The sequence below is a fragment of the Paroedura picta genome, chromosome 15 (assembly GCF_049243985.1).
Source record: "Paroedura picta isolate Pp20150507F chromosome 15, Ppicta_v3.0, whole genome shotgun sequence".
NCBI lineage: Eukaryota > Metazoa > Chordata > Lepidosauria > Squamata > Gekkonidae > Paroedura > Paroedura picta.
The window spans coordinates 13,306,296-13,320,515 of record NC_135383.1 but is presented as its reverse complement, the minus strand read 5'-3'; the positions used below and the strand labels follow the sequence as shown (position 1 = coordinate 13,320,515).

Below are 14,220 nucleotides of genomic sequence, written 5' to 3'. Positions count from 1 at the left end.
TCATACTTTCGAAACCTGCCTCCTGGCTTCCCTGTCTCTTTTGCAAACTATCCCTGGAGGAGGAGCTTCCTCTCTCTGCCAACAGTTTTATCATGTGCTAAGCAGACTCTTTTGATAATGCAGCCTTTAATTATTTCCTCATTATCCTAGTGGCTGTGAGCCATCTCTGCCAATAGGTAGGGGGACATCTGAAAAGCGGGGAGCATAATTAGGTCAAGCGTATTGACTGCAGCGGTTCATGTTTCCCGGCTCTAGGAGGGCCCCTTGGGCAGTTTGAGTTGGCTGATTCCAAGCAGCTGGCTGTCTCATGCTCATTGACTGTGCTCGTGTCCCACCTCCCAGCTTAAGGAGAGCAGGGCAGCCTACAGTTTTCTTGTCTTCCCGGTTTGCCTCAACAACAACCCTGCAAGAAAGTGACTCACACAGAGCCACCCAGAGAGCTTCACTGGATGAGTGGGGATCTGAACGTGGCTATCTCAGCTGCTAGTCAGAACATGACAGCTATACCCTACTGGCTATTTCCCCTGTATTTTATGTACATATTCAGGTTGCCAACCTCCAGGTGGAGCTTGGAGAGCTTCCAGAATTGCAACAGACTACAGAGGTCAGTTTCCCTGGAGAAAATGGCTTTTCTTTCTTTCTTTCTTTCTTTCTTTCTTTCTTTCTTTCTTTCTTTCTTTCTTTCTTTCTTTCTTTCTTTCTTTCTTTCTCTCTCTCTCTCTCTCTCTCTCTCTCTCTCTCTCTCTCTCTCTCTCTCTCTCTCTCTCTCTCTCACACACACACACACACACACACACACACACACACACACACACACACACACACACACACACAGGCCAGTTCCTCACCTAACTTACTTCAAGGAGTTGTTGTCAGAAGACTTCTGTGTGCTCGCCTGAACTCCCCAGGGGTGGCTGAACTGTGCCTCTCCAGATGTGCATGGCAGGGCTCATGGTAACCATAGTCCATGGACATCTGGAGGGCCACAATTTGGCCACCCCTGCCCTAGAGGAAGACTAGAGCCCAAATGTGACTGTTTTCTGCCTTGTTCACCCCTGTGCCTCGGCTGTGCTCTGGGTTGTTGTAGAAGTTGGGTCCAGGTGGGATTTGAAGGGGGAGAGAGAACATTATCATCTGTCCCAGCAACATTTCTGCAAGAGGAAACCTCACCTTTGTGCTCTTTCCTTAAGCAAAGAAAACCCTTCTCCTGGGTGGATACAGAAGAAGCACACTGGTCTCTTCTGTCTTTGCTCCAGTCATCTCCATCTGATAAAGGACTCGTCTCAGTTCCAGGGCTATATGAAATGTTTTAAAGCAACTCACTTTGCTCCAATAAATAGCTCCTTCCTTTCTCCCTACCATTCCTCCTTTTTGTGGGGTCACGGCGATGGCTGTAGCTCAGTTAATGCTGTCTTGAGATTAATTTTCCCTCACTGCCAATGAAAATACCGGAGAACTCCGCGAGATGTCTAGAATTATTACTTTTTTCATCGGAGGGAAGAAAACCAAGATTCCTGTAAAACTGAACTCTGAGTCTTTTTAGGAAACTCTTGAGTTTGACAAGCTCTCTGGTCTTTATTCTTTTGGGATTTTATCACTCTGTTGGAGGGGTTGTTGGATTACTGCATCTGCAGCTACATGGACCAAGAGTCTTCTGGTAATGTGAAAATTAACTCATTAGCTGTGGAGGGAGCTTTAGTAGAGCCAAACCCACTTTGTCAGATATGTGGAACACATCCTAACTGGTCAGTTATATACATGGACACAGTCTACCAAGAAGAATTGATTCTTTGAACCCCCTTTTTACTACCAGAAGGATTCTTAAAGACGCTTACAGTCACCTACCCTTCTCTCAGAGCTCTCTCAGCCTCACCTACCTCACCGGATGTCTGTTGTGGGGAAGAAGAAGAGATGGTTTTTATATCCCGCTTTTCACTACCCAAAGGAGCCTCAAAGCAGCTTATAATTGCCTTCCCTTCTTCTCCCCACAACACACACCCTGCGAGGCAGGTTGGGGCTGAGAGAACTCTGACCGAACTGACACGGCTGATGTTTGGCTACTGCTCTTGGGATATACAAGATCTCTAGTATGCATGATTCAAAAGGTTATAAAAAAATATCCTGCAGGGGGCATCAAATAGTTTCCTCCTGTGTCAGCTCAGTTGGAGACGTTCTGCTCCTTTGAGTGCACTTCCTCCTAGCTTGCCTGAACAAAACAGACCGAATAAAGGCAGAACAGTTAGACAGTCAGCTAGGTCTCTCTCCCCTCTCTATCTAAACAAAGCTTCCCTCTTTCTTAATAAAACTGCTTTAGTCTTTTAAGCAGCCTGGTGCTTCCCCCTCTTGCATATTTAAGCTCGGCCAACAAACGCCTGGCTTGCCTGGGCTGATCTGGGTCTCCGAGCCAAGCCGATAAGATAATGAAGTGAACAGGGCCTTGTTGCTTCAGCTTTGAAGCGACTCGAGTCCTGCAGTTCTGCTGGATCATAAGCTTAGCTCGGTTTCTCTCTCTTTTTTGGTGGAGCGAGACGAGAAGGGGGGGGGGGGCTTAGCTGCAACAGGAAATGAACGTTCCAAGCCACCCAGACTGTTGAAGCTTGATATAAAGACCATATGGAAGAGGGCAGCGCAGAGGTGATGTGTGCTAGTTATGGCAACCGTGCATCAATTTGATTGATTAGAACCCAAGACGAGGCTGACATCTCAGCCCGGCCCAATCCGCCTCCCTGTACACTTGGAAGTTCAAAGCCCAGGCGCTCCCTCGGGAAGCAAGCATGTCCCCGGTCAACTCGGGATTACGGCGCCAATTTGACATTGGCTAGCTGAGGACGACGGTGTTCGACTTTGCTAATATCTGATGCTGGCTCTCCCCTGCTTCTCCTCCTAGATTAAGAAAAAATGATTCTATAATTAATTATATTGTAATAAATGTAGTGCGACTGAAACAAAATCACTTGTTCCGGGCGGCCGTTGCAAGGTGGTTTGCTGCGCGAGTACAGAATGTGGCGTTAGCTGTAGAATTTGGCTGGCTTGCCAGAAAGCCCTTCGCAAATTCCTGGTCCTCAGGTTTGTAAAGGTATACTCGGAACTAAACACCCGGCGAAGCACAGAAAGCGAGAGGTGCAAAAAGATGTTTGCCAGGGATTCATACTTATACAGAGGAAATTCTTTGAAAAAACACCAGGACGTTCCTATTCTAACAATGCTGAACAAGGCTAGACCGATCTAGTTCAATCTCAGGGATTAAGCAGGGTCGGCCCTGGCCAGTATTTTATTGGGAGACCTCCAAGGTTGTCCAGGGTTGTGATGTGGAGGCAGGCAATGGCAAATTCGGGGAGGGCGGTATATAAATATAATCAATCAATCACCTTGGAGCGTCTCTTGCCTGGAAAATCCTTTAGGGCAGTGGTCCGCAACCTTTTTCAGGTTGCAGACCAGTGGGGGGGAGGGCGATCCAGGCGCCGTGCATGCGCGGCAGCCCATGCGCAAACGGGCATGTGCGGCAGGTCCGTGCATGCGTGTTTGTGCCTTGCGCAGCCGCAAACACGCCTTTCGCAGCAATTCTGCAAATGAGCAAAACTGCCGCCCATGCGCGTTTGCGCTCCTGGTGGGGGCAGGAGCCAGGAGTGGGCAGGATTTGGGGTGGGGAGAGAACTCAGTGGAGCCTAATGCTATGGAATCCACCCTCCAAAGCAGCTTTTATCAGCAGGATTGATCTCTTTAGCTTGGAGATGAGCTATAATTCCAGGGGAACCCCAGGTCCCTACCGGGGACTGGAATCCCTAAACTGAAGTGATGGAAAGATGTGGTGACCTCCATACAAAGTTGGAAGCTGGAACCAAAATTATATCTGTTTCTTTTTGAAAGTCAAAAATCCAAGTTGAATTTCAGATGAGGAGACTTTTAGGGCAGTGGCTGTCAGAGTTGCATTTGTGGTAGTTAGCGAGTTCACCTCCACCCCCTTCCCTAAATCTCATCCATACGCAACACACATCCCGACAGCTGTCACTTGGTTTGCATTTTTTCTTCTCTGCCCCCTGAACAACAAGCATTTTTGTGTGGTTTGCTTTGGAATCTTCTTGAATGGAGTCCTGCCCGCTTCCTTGTTTGAATCAAACTTGGACTGTGTTTTTAGTTCCTTTCCTGCCAAGTATTCCCAGTGCAATTTAGCCATGTTACTGTGCAGGAATCTTATTATTGGGCTCCCTTTGACATCCATGGACTCAGAGAGGAAATCCACCAAAGCAACTGAGACGCCATCCAAGGCAACCGGTTTGATGCAGGTTTTCTTTGCATTTGAGCTTTGCCATTTCTGTTTGTGCATCAAATAACAACGGGATTGAGCATCAAGTAACAATTCTCGCACTGGGCTGTATGTAATGATGGGGAGCAGCATGAGTGAGGTTGCATCCTAGTTTACCTTTCTCCCTCCAACCCCAACTCCAATGCTTCTAGCCATGGATTTGTATTGGGATATTTGGTTAATACAGGGATTCCCAACCAGGGGTCCGTGGCATTCCTGAAGGGGTTCACAGTGGTGTGATATGGGGGGGGGGGGGAGTCTGGGTTGTCTTCTCATCTCCTACTCTTCTTTCTGGTCCACATGAGGCAGAGCTGCCCTAATAGTGGTAGTAAAGGTGTGGGAGGGAGCAAAAGGTAAGGTAGTGATGTCACTTCTGGGGGCGTGACCAGCTGACATCACTTCCGGGGCTCCTCGAAATCTTATTGTAAATTATTTCATGGGCTCTTCCACAGTCAAAGGGTTGAAAAAAACTGGATTAATATAAACAGAGTTTGTCTGGTCATAGATGCATTCTCCTGACTGCAGTAAATAAATCTCCCGAGAAACGTACTGCAAAAAAGATAAAGTGACATTTGACCAAGGCAGGGGATCCAGTTCACATTCAGGTTGCAGTCAAAAGAAGAGAACACAGCCTAATTTAAAGAGTATTTTCCCTCTTACAAATGGCCAGCTCGTGAGCTCCTCCGCCAGGCATTTGGTTGAGGTCAACCTAAACTATCGCATCCGATTGGCCCCCAAGACCCCCCCCCACCTATTACGACTGCCCCTAATCTGCCCAGCCCACTGGGTCCCAGTAAGGGTTGAGCTGAGGCTCTTTCATCATTCTCTAATGTTATTGTTGTGCTCGTGTTAAGGTTACTGTTGTTATAATGCTATTACTGTTATTACCATGTTATCTGTATCTTTTTCCTGTTTCCTGTAAACCGCCCTGTGCCTTCGGGGAGGGCGGTATATAAATATAATAAATAAATAAATTTTGTGGGAGTATGAGGGCATTGTCTCTACAGGCGAAAGAGCGAGGGTATAAAATATCTAAATAAATACATACCTGTTTTGTTGTTGTTGTTGTTTTGCATGCATCTATTTATTTTTCTTACCAGGGAAAAAGGATAACGCTGGAAACATTTTGGAACCTTTAACAGGAGTCGCGTGCAAAATCCATTTACCCTTTCCAGCCCATCTTTCAGAGATGAGAGAGCCATAAAGGGAGAACATACATGGTGCGTTTTGGCTCTGCTGGAGACCTTGGGTGGGGCAGGGGGGGTGTCAGAGACTGTTTTGCCCCTGCGAGTCTTCAGTTCCCCTTCTGCCTGAAGTAGTCGGCCAGTTTCTCAACAGCTTCTACACACACGCTGGGGTACATGCCCTGGCTATACGTCGCCACCAAGATGAAGGCTTTGGTCTTGACGGCCACCACCCCGTTATCCTTATTCTTGGCGTAGATAGCGCTGTCGTCCGCCCGGACGCAGTCGTGATGCTGGCCTTTGAAGTAAAGGCCGTTCCTCCTCACCTGGTACAGGTTCTTATAGAAGGCATCGACGAGGAGTTGTACTTGTGAATAGATGTTGAAGCCAGGTGTGGACGCCAAGACTTTTCCATCAACGATCCTGAAGAGGGCTGCACTGGCCACGTGCTTTGTCCTCGTGAGCCCCTCGATCAGCAAGCTCTGGGCTTGGTTCATTGTGGCTCCTTCTGCTCTTTCCCGAGAAGGACTCAGCGTCTTTTCTGGTTGCCAGGCTACATGGTTGACTTTGGCAGTTGTCTCCCAAAGACTCCTGGGAGGTGTAGTTTCTGGACAGTCCTGAACATTCTCGGCTGGAGAGTGCTAGGGTGAATTTCTTGGAGGGAGGGGTGTAAAAACTGGTCTGTATTGACCTTTCCTGAGACGGGAGTGACTGACAGCTGCCCAGGAGAAACGATAGAGAAATTTGGGACTTTAACAGACCTGGGATTGGAAGCCTAATGTTTCTCTCAGCCTCTCCCCACTGAAAGAGTGAAAGGCTTCAGCCTCTTTTCCATGTTTTAAACTTCAAAAACCTTTCAACGTGTCTCAGAAATAGGAACTGAATAACTTATTCATGTGATTCACCTTCAACAATTAATATCTTTGTTAATATTTTTGTAGTGCTTTTGGCACCAAAAGTCCTTCAATGTTATTATTTATATTAAAGATTTAATGTTGTTTATTGTTATATGATTTTTTTTACTATGTACAGTTTTAGAAAGGTGTTAGCTACCCTGAGCTGATAGGATGGGATATTTATTTATTTTATCTTTGATAATTGATTAATGTGCAGTTAACACTACACTTGGCATTTACTATATTGACTTGAATGGAAGATTTAAAAAAATCTTCCGTGACTTTATAAAAGGAGGGTGGTGTCTAAATTAAAGCACAAATTTATACAAATACTCTGTGTCAGAGTCCTCCTGCCCCACTAGAAGGCTTTGAGTGAAAGTCAAGGGTAAAATGTATAATATTAGGGAGTGAATCCTCACTGTCCAAGATAATGAGCCTAAATAAGCACCACTAAGCTACCCCTGAGCTGAGAGACTGAGGGACCAGGTCTCCAGCCACACTGGGTGTTAAACAAGAAATCAGCCCTGCAAGGTAGGACAGTTGCAAGTTTAGTTCCAAAAGTAATTAGCCGTAGCCAAAATAAGCCAAAGTACAGGGTCCAGACTGAAGCCCCAAACCCCAAATAACACCACTGAAGTATTGAGAAGGTTTGTTAAAAGAAATGTGCATAAGTATACCAATATAGAAGCAATGGAAGTAAACAATAAAAGTAGATTCTCAGGTGTTGCCTAGTAAGACTCAATGTACAATGTCCAGATAGAACTACACAATCTTAACGTAGCTTTAGAAAGGTGAGCTAAGTAACAAGAGAAGGGTTTGTTTTTCATCCAGGGATACCACAGGGATCCAGGGATTTCATCCAGGGATACCACAGAAGGAATTTGAATTGTCAGGCCAAAGTATGATCACAAAAAGCCAATTGCATTTTTTGCTTGAGTCCCAAAACTTTACAGCCTCTAAGGAGAGCAAGGAGTACAATTGCAGGATAGGGGACGTCAAACTGGAACGCTGATTTCTTCCCTTGTAGTCCCCAAAACAGTATTTTACCAAATGTTCTTCGGCAATACTGTTGAGTTTCTTATAATATTTTAAGAGTTTCCAATGGACTCCCATCCAAGGAGCTCATCCACGCCCATGGCTCCTTGTGCTCGTGAAATGGAGCGGCTGTGAGTGCAGAACTCCCTCTGGGTCCCTGGCCTTGAAGTTCCCAGGCCATGATCTCACTCGCACCTGGGCCTGACTCCATCACGTCCTTTATCTCTCTGGAAACTGTAAGTCATTGTGACATTAATTTCCCAGAGAGGAGCCTTGACTTCGCCCCAAAAACCGGAAACAAAATTGGAAAGGGCAAGAAACGGCTAGACAAGACCAGAGGGGAGGTGGTGCGCAGCTTGGTCACACAGAACGAAAGCGCTACTGGTGGAGAGCCATTCCCCCCCCCATGCATTCAGGCTTGGCACCAGGGTTGCCAATCTCCAGGTGGGGACTGGAGATCTCCCACTATTAACCCCCGGCCGATGGAGATCAGAATATGGTTGGGAAGCTTAGCTGTGTGCATGCCCACCCAGGGCCCCTCCTCTTCCCACCCTCTCCAGACCCATAATTGGCCATTTGGGGCAAGTCAACATAACCATATATAGTCGTATCACCCAATAAATGTTTAACAATTTTTTTAAAAAATACATATAAAATAATTCCCACCCATTCAGGAAATCCTTCCAGAGCCATCAAGAAACCCCAGGGTTTCATGCAACACTGGTTGAGAAAGCCTGCTGTAGGGACTTCAGGGAAGCTTACATAGTTTTCTTCTCTCCATTTCATCCTCACAGCAACCCTGCATGATGTGAGGCTGAGAGACAGTGAATGGCCCAAGGCCACCTGGACTGTCTGGACTGGGATTTGAACTCAGTGCTTTAGCCACTGCACCTCACCGGCAATCAATCTGATTGCCAAGTTCCTTTCCAACATCACTGCCAGTCTTGTCCACAACAGTATGGGTAGACTGTCTCCTCTCTCCTCTCCTCCTCCTCCTCCTCCTCCTCCTCCTCCGTGGTTTTTCTCTCCCATGCTTTCCTTCATGGCTTTAATAGGAACCATACCTCATGAAATCTCCTGTGAATATGAGATTATCAATGGTATTTGTCACTTCCCCCCCCGCCCCGTGTTTCCAAGGTTTTGGTTTTTAAAAATGCAGATTCTAGCAAACAAGAGACGGTGAAAACGATTCTCCAGAACAGCTGCTTAGAGAGAGGAGTTTTTGATATATTTTTTTTCTCCCTCCCTTCCTTTAATCACCCCTTTTGCTGACCTGAACCTGGGCAATTATAGATCCTGGCTATTGTAAACTTACCACAAAACACAAGGCATACCTTAAAATGATGTCATGTCTAGACGTGCCATTCAGGTATAAATTATTGAGAAAAAAGTAGCTCATTTCAGTGGTTAAAACCATAAAAAAATATTAACAAGATCTTTTGTGTGTGTGTGTCTCTCTCTCTTGTGTTCGTTTGCTCTCTTGGACGGCCTGCAGTGGCTGGAACTAGCAGAATTCTCAGTGGCCTCTTGGTTTTGGAGGGGAGGGTTGGGAACTGGAATTCCCGCTCCTCATCTCCCCCCCCCCCAGCTGTTTCATTTCCTATGACTACCGCGTTTCTCAAGATGGGATGGGGGAAGCCTGAGAGGAGGTCTAAAATTTATACTGGGTTCTGCAAACTGCTCGCACTTTGCATGCTGCCAAAATGCGACTTGCAAATTTCACCGGAACTGTTGCTTCAGAACAGTGGGATGAGGAGTGTTGGCAGAATTTAGATGTGCAAAGAGGAGTAAAGCACCAGGATGCTCAAAAGAATAAAGTAGTTTTATTTAGAAAAGAAACAATCTTGGAGAGAGAAAGAGTCCCAGCAGTCTAACTGTTCTGTTCATTCATTCAGTCAGGGAGGCAAACAGGGAGGAGGTAGACTCCAATAAGTCAATCAGGACACTGGAGGACCATTTGAATAATATGAGGAAGTTCCTAATCTAACTATGCCAAATACACCTCTGTTGCCCCCTGTAGCAGGGGTAGTCAAACTGCGGCCCTCCAGATGTCCGTGGACTACAATTCCCAGGAGCCCCTGCCAGCGAATGCTGGCAGGGGCTCCTGGGAATTGTAGTCCACGGACATCTGGAGGGCCGCAGTTTGACTACCCCTGCCCTGTAGGATATCTCTCATGTCTTATTGAATAATTCACACTACATGTCTTGTATATTCCAAAAGAGAGACCCGGGTGGTGAAGAGTGTTTTTTCCACACGGTGGTAACAACTGTAGCATTACAAACTCAGAGTCCAGTGGCACCTTTAAGACCCACAAAGATTTATTCAAGGCATGAGCTTTCGCGTGCAAGCGCTCTTCCTCAAACTATGAACTTCTATCGTGACAGTGGGAATATAAAGCAAAAGTTAATTCTGTTAAATTAGTCAACTGTGTCACAACATCCAAATACAGCCATATGATAATTCTTTGCTAAAGCAGCCAGCCAGTCCCCTCGAATTCCGTTGTAGTTCACAAAAACATAGGAGAAATAAAACTATGTTAGTGATTAACGGCTTTCGCTTTACCCATTTGTTGCTCGCCTCATACGTTTTCACCCAAGTGGGAAAACATTCCTACAAGTGAAAAATTGTGTTGGCAACTATCTTGTTCTGAGACCAGGACAAGAAAATTACTTTACATATTACTAACATCGCCTTACAGTCACATTGTCCCAAATAAAATAAATCGCGAGGAATGTGGATACACGAGTTAAACAAGGTTAGCATGCACGAGTGAACTTATCTGGAGGAAGAAGAGGGCCCAAGCCACGTTACTGGTGTCACATAGGAAGTGAGATCATCATGCCAGCTCTGTCTAGGTGACGCTCTGGTACTTGGGCAAAAGCTCTATGGCAGAAACTGTTTTTACCATAGAGTTTTGCCCCAAAATACCATAGCATTGCAGCGTGATGGTGTCACTTCTTGTGTAACACCGACAATGTGACCTGGTAAGTCTCTTCGTTCCCTGACAGTTGCCAGGAAGGACCCTATGTGGGGAAGCAAGACAAAAAAAAAATTACATTTGCCCACTGCATCCAACTCAGGACAAGTAATGTTTATGGAAAAGACCTTTCCCCTGCTTCTCCTGAAACTGACATTTCTGTCCTCTCGTCAGCATCCAATGGAGCATGCCTAGTCCTAATCAGGCTGGGGGTCCTTTTTTTGGGGGGGGGGGAGGGTTCCCTATTTTTAATTTCAGTTCATTTATAAAACGTATATTCTTTCTGCATACCTAGGAATCCCCTGAGCAGGCGGAAGAACCTAATGCTGCTTGTGGGTGGCCTAGCTTTGCTTCTCTCCTCCTTGGCACCAGGCCCAGTTCCTTTACGGTTTGACAGACCGACGAGAATGCTATGCCTTACTCAAGGTTCTACCTAGTTATTTTAGGAGCTCCCACAAGTTTGGGGTATGCCCAGTGGAGAGTTTACATATTCCTTTGAATGGTAGACCCCCTACTAGAAACAGCTTCTGAAATCCACCTCAGTTTTAGCAGTGGCTTATTCCTCAGCATCAGAGGCCACACTGGCTCTCTAAGGCAGGGGTAGTCAAACTGCGGCCCTCCAGATGTCCATGGACTACAATTCCCATGAGCCCCTGCCAGCATTCACGAATGCTGGCAGGGGCTCATGGGAATTGTAGTCCATGGTCATCTGGAGGGCCACAGTTTAACTACTCCTGGTTTAAGGAATACGATGCCCCCTTCTAGTGTGGAAACAACTAGGAGTGCTGTTCTTTAGATGCCGTGAATGTCAACATCCCTCCAGGATACTGGACAAGACGGACCACTGGTCTAATCCAGCAGGGCTCTTCTTCTGTTCTTAAGCCCTATCTGTAGCAGCAAGGATACCAGGAGTGCAAAACAGTTTTCCTTCACCCTGGTATTTTTCCTAACATGATGTGGGGTATTGTCCCATAGGCCCTGGGCTGGTGCAACGGCTACTGGGGCAATGCTCAACCACATGGTCTCCAGGCTCATGGCACATTGGTATGTTTGCCTACCACATCCACCAGTCACCAATCAAGGTGCTTCTGACATGCTCGGCTCCTCTTGTTACATCGATTTACTCTGAATCAGCATCTCTTGACTCATCTGCTGATGTAAAGTCCAAGAGGGTCCTCCAGTGCCTGGTCAACAGGCCAAAATCCTGCCACAGCATTTGTGATGTGTGAAGAGGCAGGCATGTGGAGCACCAGCACAGTCGCAGTGACAGCAGAATAGTTTGCAACACCCCAAATCCCTTCTCTGTTTGCGCCTGTCCATGAAGACTAAGTGGGTGACAGAGCCTGGGACAGCAGCGCTGGCGGTTGATGGATTTCCTTTCTCCTAATTTCTCCCCAGACCTCCCTTGGAGTTAATGAACCAACTAAGAGTCCTGCAAGAAAACCAGCTCACTGTCAGAAAGTTTGTAGAATTAATGGGGTAGCGGCCGATTCCAAAACCCTGGCATAAATTACATCCTGGAACCCATTATGTCTTGCTCCGTTCGACAGGAGGAAACACGGTCTTCATTGTGAAATAAAAGACATCCTGGAACTTATTATGCTCTTGGAGCAGAAGACAAAAGGAGCCCAAGGAAGGACGTTATAGGATCGGCGGGTCTAATAAATGATGTGTTGGCATCACTCTTCCACCAAGACGTGGATTAACAACAGATGTATTACACTAATGTCTATTTATACGTTAATCTAAAACAACTGCATTGCTGTTGCGGACAGGAATTCGGCAAATGCAGCTCCCTCCTTAGCCCACAGCTCAGTTCCCATTGCAGGAGGCTGCCAAGACTGGGAAAGTGATGCTGGATGAGGCCAAAGGTGAGCCTGACAGCAGTGTGGGGTAGAGTTTACTCCTCCTTTGCATGCCAGCGTCGCATGACTGGTGGGCATGTAAGACAGAGGCTTCCCTGTGGTGGCCCAAGAATCTGGAATTTCCACCCTCCCAAGACCTAATGAGGATAGACAGAGATCTGAAAATGCTAGGCCAAGAAACCGGGCTTCTCTTTTGAAGCGGGTTACTCCTCCTATATGACTGGGGAAGGCAATGGCAAACCACCCCGTATTGAGTCTGCCCTGAAAACGCTAGAGGGCATCACCCCAAGGGTCAGACATGACCCAGTGCTTGCACAGGGGATACCTTTACCTTTACTCCTCCTATACTTTATCTTTTTTTTTTTTAATGCTGGGCTTTATGTTATGATTTTATCAGTTTTGCCTTTTTCACTGTATGTTTTTGTACTTGTTGTTTTCAGCTGATAAGTTTTCAGCGGGATCGTCGCGATTTGTTGTCATTGTTTTTATTACTTTTTTGTCGATTAGTTTTGCTGTTCATGTTTTTATCCTTTGAAAATACACCACGTGTCATTTTTATTGTTCAGTTACGTTATCAACCACCCTGAATGCTTCTTAAAATAGGAGGCCAGGGGATACATTTTGTAAATAAAGGAACGATGTCTTAAACGACCCTTGCACGATGTCTTCAAGGATGTCACCTCCGGGGAGGGTGGTATATAAATATAATAATAAATAGATAAATCAATAAAAGTAGAGGTGCATATTTGGGGCGTTCTCTCCCAGATAATAAATGCGCCCCCTGAAATAATTTTTCAGACTTTGAGGCGCCCTGGAAGTGATGACAGCTGGCTACGCCCCCCTCCACATCCGCAGGAAGTGACATGTCACTAGCAGAGACGTTACCACCTATGTGGCAGGCTCAAGAAAGACTGAGTGGGGGAAAGACAGAAGGTGTATTAAGGCAGGAGTAGACATGCAGAGTCCTTCCCAGTGCAGAAACCACGAGCTTGTGGCTGAGTACATTAGAGCAGGAGAGGAAATGCTGTGGATCCCCCCTTTGGAGCTCCCAAGGACCCCTGCTTGGGAATCCCTGATCTAATGAGATCAGGCTAGCCTGAAACATTCAGGTCCCGGTGTATATGCATTAAGAAAAATGCATCTATCTATCTATCTATCTATCTATCTATCTATCTATCTATCTATCTATCTATCTATCTATCTATCTATCTATCTATCTATCTATCTATCTATCTATCTATCTATCTATCTGACTGTTTGGATCTTGATTGCATGCACATATATGCATGTGTATGAATATATATGTGTATGTATAAGGAGAATATTTTTCTCTCCCTGTGGATCTATATATCAGACTTTTCTTCCTCTCCCAGATGTTGTTGTCTATACTTTTTTTCCTTCGTTTTCTTTTTTTTTTCTGTGCTGTTTCTGGCTTTCATCTCTCAGGGAATTTCAGGAGTGGGGGTTAACTTAATTTACTTTATGCCCTTTCTTTAAGTCCCCTCCCGCCGTGTGCATTGCGGGATATCAAGTATGTGTCAGGGGAAGCAAAGGGGCAAATAGTCCCGCAAAAAAAGCCTGCCCCACCCCTTTTTGGATTTTTATTGGCTAATCAAACTTTAAAGCCTTTAACCTCCTCCCTTTTAAAAAGACCGGACTTCAGTAGGCACGCACACCAAAGCATCTTTTTTTCTTCCACCGTTGATCTCTCCATGGAGTTCACGGACCAGGTTGCTAATGGTAACGAGGAGGGTTAATCGTTTGGGAATATCGCTAATCAAATAAACTGCTGACTCAGAGAGGCTGGAGAAACCCAGACGGGTGAATTATTAGGTTTGACATCATGTTTTATTTATTTTTTCCTTGTGTTCAGCTGTCTCCGGCGAGGAGACTCTGTCTGGCAGAGGAGTAGGGTTTCTAGCTGAAGCAGATGCCATATTCCTGACACTCGAAGTTGCT

General features: G+C 46.0%; 2 protein-coding genes across 7 annotated transcripts in view; one reads left to right on the top strand and one right to left on the bottom strand.

Annotated features, from left to right (window-relative positions):
* Window positions 1-14,220, top strand: part of COL26A1 (collagen type XXVI alpha 1 chain) — a 106,611-nt gene that overhangs the window by 31,042 nt on the left and 61,349 nt on the right. The window lies entirely within an intron of this gene.
* On the bottom strand, window positions 5,355-6,380 carry PFN4 (profilin family member 4). The gene has a single exon (XM_077312122.1). The coding sequence runs from the start codon at window positions 5,982-5,984 to the stop codon at window positions 5,598-5,600; it is 387 nt and encodes a 128-aa protein (XP_077168237.1). The 5' UTR covers window positions 5,985-6,380; the 3' UTR covers window positions 5,355-5,597.

Bases quoted from the DNA above. Each gene is read 5' to 3' on its own strand.
- PFN4 (XM_077312122.1), bottom strand. From the start codon at position 5,984: ATGAACCAAGCCCAGAGCTTGCTGATCGAGGGGCTCACGAGGACAAAG.